Source organism: Prunus dulcis, chromosome 6, assembly GCF_902201215.1.
Source record: "Prunus dulcis chromosome 6, ALMONDv2, whole genome shotgun sequence".
In the NCBI taxonomy this organism is placed as follows: Eukaryota; Viridiplantae; Streptophyta; class Magnoliopsida; order Rosales; family Rosaceae; genus Prunus; species Prunus dulcis.
The window spans coordinates 29077742-29087709 of NC_047655.1; the positions used below are offsets into that span (position 1 = coordinate 29077742).

Consider the following 9968-nt stretch of genomic DNA (forward strand, 5'->3'; position numbering starts at 1 on the left):
CTTTTTTGGTTCAAAATTTATCCATGGGCCGGGCCTTGTATGTTTTGTAATTATTTTGTACATAAAAAGAAGAAACTGTCAAGGAGAGCACAAAGCTTACCACCACATGAAAATTCACGAGGCTGTGAACAGAAGGATTGCAGGACCACTTATACATATCATACAAATTTTCAACTTTTGCCTCCACACAAAGTGCTGCACCTCAACAGCCTATATTTGATCATGTAAGCAGGGACTCAAATGCCTTAGTATGTAATGTAACGTAAACCATGTACGGGGAAAAAAGAAGAAAACGGCTTCATATTATGAATAGGTACATTTAGGAAAAGGAAAAAGAAGAATAAAAAGGATAAGGGAGGAGGAGGGAAAGGGGGATTAGATTCAGCGATGTATGGGCAATATGCCCCATTGGTGCAGAAACCCCTCCCCGGTGGTGACTTCTAGCACCAATAGAACAACCACGGCCAACATAGCTGCTCTTCCATTCCATGTCTCGGCACTTTTTGTCCAACCCCATTCCCAAACTGTCACAGGTGCTGGTAACTCCCTACGCTGTGAATCATAGGCCGCTAACAACTCTTCCACACTCCCAAGTGGTACTAAAGGCTGCGAGAAAATACCCAAACGTCATCCAAAGACAAGCATAAAGTATAGTAAGGACCAATCCAAGATGGGTTTTCAATACAAAAAAACAGCAGGGACAAATAAACAAAACATGATACTCTTCACGAGCTTCTCTCTGCCACTGACACACACCCATGTACACGCAAGACAAACACAAGACACAACATTGTTCAGGAGGGAGTTTACCTGTCGAGCTTCAAGATTAGAGACTGCCATAGCTCCAACATATGGCAGGCTCTCAATCACAGCATCTGCCAAATCTGAAATGAAGGTGGCCTCACATCCTAGTGCAGGAACACGCCCCCAAATCTCTATACCAGATTTCATAGCCAATTCTTTGTACTCAACATCAATTTCTTCTAGAGTTTCAATATGCTCGCTGACAAAGCTGTGGATCAAGCATCAAACTTTAATCACAAAACTAAGTTCCACGATTCATACATATGATTGTCTGGTTTGCGTCCGTGCAGTGGGGGCAGCTAATATACAGCTATCAATGGTGGTTTTTTTTTGTGGGGGTGGGGGGGGGCGCGGGCGCGGGAAGAGAGAGAAAACACTGACAACAATTACCTTATAGGGACTGCCAGCAGCCTTTTAACTCCCTTTTGCCCAAGCTCAACTATTGTCTCATCGGTATAAGGCTTTAACCACTCCACAGGTCCAACTCTGCTCTGTAAGAACATTCACTAGCTATCAACCATGTCATGAATAATATATTTTGTATGTAGAAGATAGACATAGAATACAATCAGAAAAATCTCACATGAAATAACAAGTATTCCACTATTTTGTAGATGATCTTTGAAAAACCTATCCCTATTCTTGAGAGCCCTATCAGAGCAAGTCAAAATCCAGACCTCCAGTGAAGTTAAGTTTCCTAGGAGTTATCATTATTTCCTATTCTGAAATAGTCTTTAGTTTTCTTTTTTGTGTAGGATTACGTTCTGATGCATTTCTTTAAGAACAAGACGATTTACCAATATTGTATTCTATTATCCACGTCAAAGTGAAATTTACCTATAGATAGTTCTAAATCAGGAGACATTTAAATCAGATCAAATTAAAAGCACAAGCGCACCTGATAGGCAAGGGTGTATGCATTAGTTATTTTTCTCTTTTCTAATTCTTCCATGATCAAATCTATGCATTCCTCCATCTCTGCCTTGTATGGATCGCCAGCCTCTTCCACATATGCAAGTGGCACCCCATGTGCGCTAAAGAATATCATTACCTAAAATGCACATTTCCATGAACCTGAATCTTAGCCATTTGCCACCTAAAACAAGTTTTAACAATGTGAAAAAAGAAGAAGTTAACAATACCTTCTCAGGGCTATCAAAACTTTGAAGCTCCTTTTCAATCAAATTTGCCATTGCCGTTATGTACCCTTCACGCTGGTACCAGGATGGTATTACTGTGTGCTGCATGTTGACTAGATATTCATCCTCCCTGATAAACCAACGAACTATATGGTCAAATTAAAGATTATACTGTAGGGCAATGATAAGGAAACACATGGCTAGAGTTAGACATCACCTGAATATACTCTCCAAAAGCCGAAGGCTTGAACCACTAGTCGATATTGAAAATTGTGGATAAAGTGGAAGGACAACAAGCTTTGTAATTCCATCTCTTTTTATCTACAAAATTGTTTTGAAACCAACAAGAAGATCCATGAACTTTGGTTCACAAAACTAGCTTGAGAATTGATAGAGCACAATCAAAAACCTAAATGCCAGATAACAAATTTGCAGGTTACCTGGTGAATTGGATTTTCAACTAAAACTTGACAAAAGTGCAGAATAACTACTATAATCAGGTGGCATCGTATATAAAGAAAGAACTACAAGTTTCGAGTAATTGGTGAACTAAAGTTGATGTAGAATGATTCAACATAAGCTATAGATTTGTTTACTTTTCAAAGTACAAATAATTCATTAGCTTCGATATCATTAACGGATATCTTGAAAATCAGAATTAAGGTTGACCAGAAATACCTGTTCGATAGCTTCTTCAGTAAATGGATGCCAATAACGCATACCCACATACACTTTTGCCCGGACATCCTTCGCCCAAAGAGCCTTCCTCAACTCTTCAGCCTGAAGGAAGAAAAGGGTACCCAATGAATTTCTGACTAGATAGCATTTCCATTAAGCTTAAAACACTACTCTTTCTACAATCTGCATGCAATTTAAGAAAACTTGGTCAATGGATGTGAAGAGAAAATTAGAGCTCATGCCTGTGCATCAGTTATTCGTCGAAGAGGAGAGCCACCGCCAATTGAGGCGTAGCCTTCTTTGCTCTTTGGTGCCCTGAGAACGGATATAAATTGCGCCAACGGCTTTTGAAGAAAACGGAACAATCTTGGCAGTCTGATGATATCCTGCCCATTTTGTTACATACACTCAAAATCACCATTTCAAAACAGCAACTTTAATTGATATGCACAGTAAAGTTACAAAATTCAAATTAATGGCCTTTTGTTAAAATTCAGTAATTAAAACTAGAAAAAAAATAATAATCAGAGCTTGAGAAGTTACAGGGTCTGCGAAGAGGTTGAACAAGAAGGGTTGGACATCGTCAAGAGTCTCGGGGCCACCAAGGTTGAGCAACAAGACTCCGACTTTATCATCGCCAGTAAACGGCGTCGTAGGAATGTCCAGAGTTTCCGAAGCCACCAACGCTTTTAGCGGCCGCAAGCATTTCCGCAGCGAGTACTTGGAGAAGAGCAACGAAGATTGTGTCGACGAGTATCTGGCAACCACGCAATTTCTAGAAGGTGCTGCAGAGCTGTGACTCTGAGAGACGCAGAGTCCTCCACGTGGCAGCAGCCTGTGGTCGGATGGAATGGAGGAGGAGATGGTCCAGGGTAGCATTGCTATGGATTCAGCCGCCATTGCCCGAGCTCTGATGAGCCCTCCACTGAGACTGAGAGGTAAACGACAGCATACAGGAAGAGAAGAGAAGAGAAGAGAAGAGAAAAGATAGGTAGGTGTTTGGCTATGGGTGTTGAGTGCACAGTGAGAACACGTGGACTGTTAGAAGCCACTCTCACTCACTTCTGATGAGGGTTCGAATTCGAATTCAGTCGGGTGTTAACCCGGGCCGTGAAAAACTCATGGGTCGGGTCGTTCGGGTTTAATACATCGTATTTGGCGCCCTCTCAGTGGCAGACGTGTCCAAGTTTGCAAATTCCAACCGTTTGGTCCTCCACGTGACCTCTCCTCTATCTTCTTTTCTTCATTTGCCCTTTTCGCTTTTTGGTGCCTTAAACGGTTAACGACAACAACAACTCTAACCAGAAGGACGTTACGATACCTTTCCCATTCTCATCGTTAACCTTGAGAATCTCTCACTGCAATTTACAAACCCATATCCATGGCGGAGTCTTCAGCCAACGATCGCCGAAGCCATTCCGGTAGTTCCAGCGACAACTCTGTGTATTTCGCAGCCGAAGTCTCTCCTCCGAATGTCGACAATGCCACCGCTTCTTCAGGTTTCTTCGCCTTTTTATTCATCATTATCTTTGTTATTATTGAAGTATTTCCGTAATTATATTTTGATTTTTTGGAAAAATGTGGATTGCGTAGTTGAGAGGGATTTGCAAACAGAGAGAACGTCTGGAGAATTATCGGCCGTCGGAACATCATCGCATTCGAGTTCTAGTTCGAGTCAGCTCACTGCAAGCGCGAGGTTGACTCATAATCAGGCATTGGCTGCGATTCTAGCCAAACTCTTCGACCACAAAACTCCTTTTAGAAAGAAGGTACGCAAAAAATTTACTTATTTTTCGAATTTAATAATGTTTTATAGATTTTGTTGCTTGAAATTTGTAGGATTTATCACTGCTTTACACTTATGCAGCGTAAATATATAAACCGCCTGGCAAGAGTTCAAGATGACGGGACTGTACAGTTTGACGTTCCGGGAGATATTAAACCACAGCAGCTGGATTTTGGAACTGGAGTTGTTCACGGTGAACCTTGTGATGAAAAACCTTCTTCTGGTGAAACAGAAGCTGAAGTTCTAGATATACGTCCGCTGCAAATTGTAATGCTTATTGTCGGTACACGAGGAGATGTACAACCGTTTGTTGCCATTGGAAAAAGTTTGCAGGTTCTATATTTAGCTTTTCAGAACTTATCAGTGAAATTTTCATGGTTTTTTATGTACAATCTTTAGGAATGTTGACATTAATTGTAAGTGAATTTGTGATTTTTTTGCTGGCTACATTCCCACGCCACTTTTCTAAGCTTTCTATACTGTTGTATCAATTGAAATGCCAGCTCTTGCTGTTTTGAAATTTCAGTTGCTTTGTTGATTTATTGCTGGGATTGTACCCGTTGGTTATTGTTGAAACTGTTGCATGCCATTGATTTCTGTATTCTTTGAAACTTTTTGAAGTAGCTCATATCCATTTACTTAACCCTGGATGTTCTTATATGACACTGCCAACGCTGGATACTAGTTGAGTAATTTTAGAGTTTTATTTTTTGTTATGGAAACTTCTGAGGCAATAAAAGTTTTTGAGAATAGAGCATATTTTTTTGCGTGATCTTGGAACTGTATCCCTTATTTTATGTGGATTGATGGATGTGTTATTTTACTTGCAGGAATATGGCCATAGGGTTAGGCTAGCAACTCATGCAAATTTCAAAGATTTCGTCCTTACTGCTGGGTTAGAGTTCTTTCCTTTAGGTGGAGATCCAAAAGTTCTTGCTGGTTGTAAGTGCAGAGTTTGTTTTCCAACCTTTTATTTTTTTTTAATATCCTGTGTACTTTTTTATGAGTGTTTGGTCTGCTTATTCCCTCATTTGGTAATTGCTAAAAAAATATATTATGTAATAAGTCTACTCATAAACTTGTTTTGACATTGAGGTTTTAGGTGCTGCTTGCTTGAATCATTTTAATCTTGGATATATGGAACTGAAGATTCAGGCTTCTGTGCATTCCTTCAAAAACACACAAATGTGGATTGCCTTAAAAGTTTCAAACAGTAGAAGTTTCTTGTACTTTAAAACTTTGCACCGGCTTGATGGCTTGTTCTTTTGATAATTTGACATGTTTTCCATTCTTTCTATACACTTATGTTCTTTTTTCTTTGGTGGGGGTTTTGGGTATGTTGGTCCATAAAATGAGTTTGTTTATATATTAAATTTGAGATACTAGTTCTTATGGTTTATAAGAAAATGTAAGCATATTATAAGTTTTGCCTTGATGTAATGTATTTGTTCTATACAGATATGGTCAAGAATAAGGGTTTCTTGCCATCAGGACCTTCGGAAATATCAATTCAGCGAAATCAAATAAAGGAAATCATTTTTTCTTTACTTCCTGCATGCAAGGAACCTGATCCTGATTCTGAAGTTCCATTTAAAGCAGATGCGATAATTGCCAACCCGCCAGCATATGGTTAGATTTGGTCATCTTATTTTATTCTTTTGGGTTTTCAAGTATCAATGCCTTATTCAAAAAAATTGCATTGGCCACACACAATATTTGACTTTAAGAACTAAGAGTCCATGGTGTTTGTGTGCTTGAGGTTTCTATTACCATTGAAATAATTAAGACCCTTTGTTCACTTATTGATACGCGCAAGGCAATTTACCTCTGACAATATTGATGGGTGCATGGTGAAATTGTCTGAAGCACTTAATGCTCCAAAAGTCTCCATGTTTATGTTCTTTGGAAATTACAATAACGAGAAGATCTATTAAATTAAACATCTGAACTGTTTAACTTGATATCAAAAGCTGAATGAATTTTATGTTGTTTGATATCATTTAGTAGACTCTTAACTTTGCAAACATTTTTCCAGGGCATTCTGATGTTGCTGAGGCATTAAAAGTACCACTTCATATATTTTTCACAATGCCATGGACGTAAGTATTGTCTTCTGGGTTAAAATCCAATTCTGATTTTTTTATTAAATGATTAATTTGTTGATTAACAGTTTCATCATACATTGTTCATGAGATATTTCTCAACGACACAGTAGATTATCAATGCAGGAGCTCTTCGTCACATATGTATATATGTTAAATGTGCTGAGAAACAAGTGACCCTGGAAAGGCACCAAAAGGGTCCTTTTGCATCCAATATTATTTCATGTTTGCATGTTGCTTACTGTCTTCCCTATCAACTTTGCATATTTGATCAATTGCTTAATAATTATTTACCTTTGCTTAGGCCTACAAGTGAATTCCCTCATCCTCTATCCCGTGTCAAGCAACCAATTGGATATAGAGTGAGTCTCATATGATACTTATAAATCTTACTGATTTGGATTTATATTGATGCTTTTGTTGCCCAGTCCTATATTTTGTGATTAAACATTTTTCTTTTCTTTCCAGCTATCATATCAAATAGTCGATGCATTAATTTGGCTAGGAATTCGAGACATGATAAATGAGTTTAGGAAGAAAATGCTGAAGCTGAGACCTATCACATATTTAAGTGGATACTATAGTTCTCCTCCTGACGTGCCCTATGGGTATATATGGAGTCCTCATCTTGTTCCCAAACCTAAAGGTCATATGTTTGAATCTTTTTTCCTTCAGATGAAAACTTTGCATGAATTGACATGATGTAAAGTCACAGATTTCTGCTATGCTAAGTTGAACTGTTCATTTAGAATGTCGTAATGGAAGATTAATTTCAGCCTTTCTTTCCATATTGCTCAGAGGTTGCCTTTATTTCTACAGTACTTTAATGCATTGCCCACTAGGTGTTGAGTGACTTCCAGTTGCAACTATCTGTTGAGAGCTTGTTACTATTTTTTTCCTTGTGGATTTCCTTACTACTCTTCACCTTGTTTCTTACTTGTTTTGCACTTTAAAGTATGTTGATAATCTTGTTGGCTAAAAATGTATGTGATTCACAATCTACTGTCTACTAGATCCCTCCACTAGTTTATGAATCTTCGAGGTAATTTATTTCATTAAAAGTAAACTAAAGTCATAATTTCATTTAATATGGAGAAACAGTACCAGAAGATGCCTTCTGCCATTACTCAGACTATTTATTTTTAATTTCTGGCTGAAGATATGATAGAGATACATGGTCATTTCAGAATCCTCATGGTGGTTTTGGATTATTAAGCATATCTTATTACATGGGCTTCTTCTTGTTCTAGCAATATTATGCTGATAATATTGCAGAAGCCTCAGGAATAGGATTTAATGTGGTAGAAATAGACCAGCTTGACCAAATGAGAATACAGTATGCTGATTATTTGCTGATATGCTCTACGTTTTACTTGTTTGGCAGATTGGGGACTGAAGGTTGATGTTGTTGGTTTTTGTTTTCTTGACCTTGCTTCAAATTATGAACCCCCAGATTCACTTGTGGAGTGGCTTGAAGCTGGTGAACAGCCTGTCTATATTGGATTTGGTAGCCTTGTGAGTTTGTTGCAGCTTTCTCTATTCATGTTTAATATTCTTTTCCCAGTTCTATCCCAGAGTAGCTCTGTTTTGTCCTTACCCTAAAAAAATTACTTGTTCCTTTCCAATTAAAACAATCAACCAAAGCCACAATCTCCAAAGAGTGACCACCTTCATGTTGGTCCCCAACAAACAGGTTGTGGAGGTCTATTCATGACAGATGACAAATCGACCTTTTGGTTGTTCAGTTGTTCAATATCTAATTTGACTGAGGCATGTCTAATACGTGCAAAGTATACCTCTGAATTGCATAGTTATGGTTACTTGATTGTACATTTGATTGAAATGGTAAATTGTCTTGCTTGCTAAATTTTTTTTTTATGTGTATTGCATTAGCCTCTTGAAGAACCAGAGAAAATGACCAATATTATTCTTCAAGCTCTGGAAATAACTGGACAGAGAGGCATCATCAACCGAGGCTGGGGTGGCCTTGGTAATTGTAAGTCTTGATTCTTAAAAAAAGATTAATTTCAAGCACATTGTATTCTTATGCTTCTTTACATATGAAAGCCTTCATATGTTTCTCTTCTCAGTGGCAGAACCAAGTGATTCTGTGTATTTAGTGGACAATTGCCCCCATGATTGGCTATTCCAACGATGCTCTGCTGTGGTAAATTTCAATGCTTTTAATTCTTTTTAATTTGGTTGGGATTTCACTGCACTGGTGTTCAGAACGTCACATGAACTTGATGCACCTTTTTGTCGTTTTTTTGTTTTGTTCCCCCCTTGGATAACTAGGCTACTCCCGGTTTCTCACTGGATATGAAAAAATTTCTTAGGTGCATCATGGGGGTGCTGGGACAACTGCTGCTGGTCTGAAAGCTGCGGTAACTGATAATGCTATATTCTTGGGGCGTCTTACATTAGTAAATGATTCAGTTACTCATTTGGCTCATATTCTGTGTTCTCTATAGTGTCCAACCACAATTGTACCATTCTTTGGGGACCAGCCATTTTGGGGGGAGAGGGTGCATGCCAGAGGAGTAGGTCCTGCACCCATTCCAGCTGATGAATTCTCGCTTGAAAAGTTGGTCGATGCCATACACTTCATGTTAGATCCAAAGGTATTTACCATTTTCTTTTTAAACTTCCAAGTGCATGCAAATACTTGTCACAACTCTCCGGTTATTTTCTGTTATTTCAATCCCTAGTGTGGACCTTAATAGATTAAATTAACAAAGAAATAACTATTTTCGGTTGAAAGGTTAAAGAGCGTGCTGTTGAAATTGCCAAGGCCATGGATGGCGAAGATGGGGTTACAGGAGCAGTGAATGCCTTTCATAGGCACTTTCCTCACAATAAATCTGAGGATAAACCCGAGTCATTGCCGGCTAGAAAAGGCTTATTTTCCATCAGGAGGTGTTTTGGCTACTCCTCCTCCTACACATGATTCTTCACTAGTCCACAGCGATGTTTTCTTCCTATCATGTGCAAGACATCAGAGATGTGAAATTCTGATATCCTCTTACTAGGTTACTTAACATTACATCGTTTTTGTTTTGCTCGTCAAACAAATCTTCTATACATGCCTTTGTTTTCATTATTAGATGATGTCTATTAGGGCCACTTCCGCCAGGACAGTAAAAACTGTTATTGGAAGTGTTTTTAATACACTGAGAAAGATGTGATGCTTTGGTAGGGAGCTTGGAAATTTACAAAGCTGAACGATTCTTCAGGAGACTTAAGAACTATATTGATGGCTTAAAAATAGAGCCGTTGGCCGCTGCACTATACAAACACAGTTTCTTTCTTAGTCTTGCAACCCTATGCACTTGCCTCTCCCAATTTACAGCATTATCTACAAACCTGACATCATCAAGCAGAAGATTAGTAGAAAATTCTAGCCAGATCATTCCCTATTCCGGCAGGTAGAATAGCAACTGGAGGAGGAGACACAAAAGT

General features: G+C 38.6%; 2 protein-coding genes across 4 annotated transcripts; one reads left to right on the top strand and one right to left on the bottom strand.

Annotated features, from left to right (window-relative positions):
- Positions 1 to 42: 42 nt before the first annotated feature.
- LOC117630069 (ferrochelatase-2, chloroplastic) lies at positions 43 to 3652 on the bottom strand. Its single transcript, XM_034362807.1, has 9 exons — positions 3165 to 3652; positions 2864 to 3007; positions 2622 to 2723; positions 2161 to 2264; positions 1947 to 2073; positions 1703 to 1855; positions 1195 to 1295; positions 811 to 1012; positions 43 to 606 (listed from the first exon to the last, which is right to left on the bottom strand). Exons 1-9 carry the CDS (start codon positions 3519 to 3521, stop codon positions 382 to 384), a joined length of 1515 nt encoding a protein of 504 aa, XP_034218698.1. The 5' UTR covers positions 3522 to 3652; the 3' UTR covers positions 43 to 381.
- A 234-nt stretch (positions 3653 to 3886) lies between these two features.
- LOC117630068 (sterol 3-beta-glucosyltransferase UGT80A2-like) lies at positions 3887 to 9799 on the top strand. Of its 3 annotated transcripts, XM_034362804.1 has the most exons (14): positions 3887 to 4120; positions 4215 to 4390; positions 4489 to 4740; positions 5238 to 5349; positions 5866 to 6036; positions 6443 to 6506; positions 6814 to 6871; positions 6978 to 7155; positions 7894 to 8024; positions 8403 to 8505; positions 8600 to 8676; positions 8846 to 8893; positions 8981 to 9130; positions 9271 to 9799. In XM_034362804.1, the coding sequence occupies exons 1-14, from the start codon at positions 4003 to 4005 to the stop codon at positions 9454 to 9456; spliced, it is 1824 nt and encodes a 607-aa protein (XP_034218695.1). In that variant the 5' UTR covers positions 3887 to 4002; the 3' UTR covers positions 9457 to 9799. The 3 variants fall into 3 exon arrangements, with proteins under 3 accessions (XP_034218695.1, XP_034218696.1, XP_034218697.1); XM_034362805.1 differs by lacking the exon at positions 8846 to 8893; XM_034362806.1 differs by lacking the exon at positions 9271 to 9799 and having other exon boundaries at positions 8805 to 8893; positions 8981 to 9097.
- Positions 9800 to 9968: the final 169 nt, after the last annotated feature.

Bases quoted from the DNA above. Each gene is read 5' to 3' on its own strand.
- LOC117630068 (XM_034362804.1), top strand. From the start codon at position 4,003: ATGGCGGAGTCTTCAGCCAACGATCGCCGAAGCCATTCCGGTAGTTCC. The intron at 4,391-4,488 runs GTACGCAAAAAA...ACACTTATGCAG, and splicing joins AAACTCCTTTTAGAAAGAAG to CGTAAATATATAAACCGCCT. The intron at 8,677-8,845 runs GTAAATTTCAAT...AAAATTTCTTAG, and splicing joins TCCAACGATGCTCTGCTGTG to GTGCATCATGGGGGTGCTGG.
- LOC117630069 (XM_034362807.1), bottom strand. From the start codon at position 3,521: ATGGCGGCTGAATCCATAGCAATGCTACCCTGGACCATCTCCTCCTCC. The intron at 2,265-2,621 runs GTATTTCTGGTC...ACAATTTTGTAG, and splicing joins CTGAAGAAGCTATCGAACAG to ATAAAAAGAGATGGAATTAC. The intron at 1,296-1,702 runs GTGCGCTTGTGC...ATGTTCTTACAG, and splicing joins CATACACCCTTGCCTATCAG to AGCAGAGTTGGACCTGTGGA.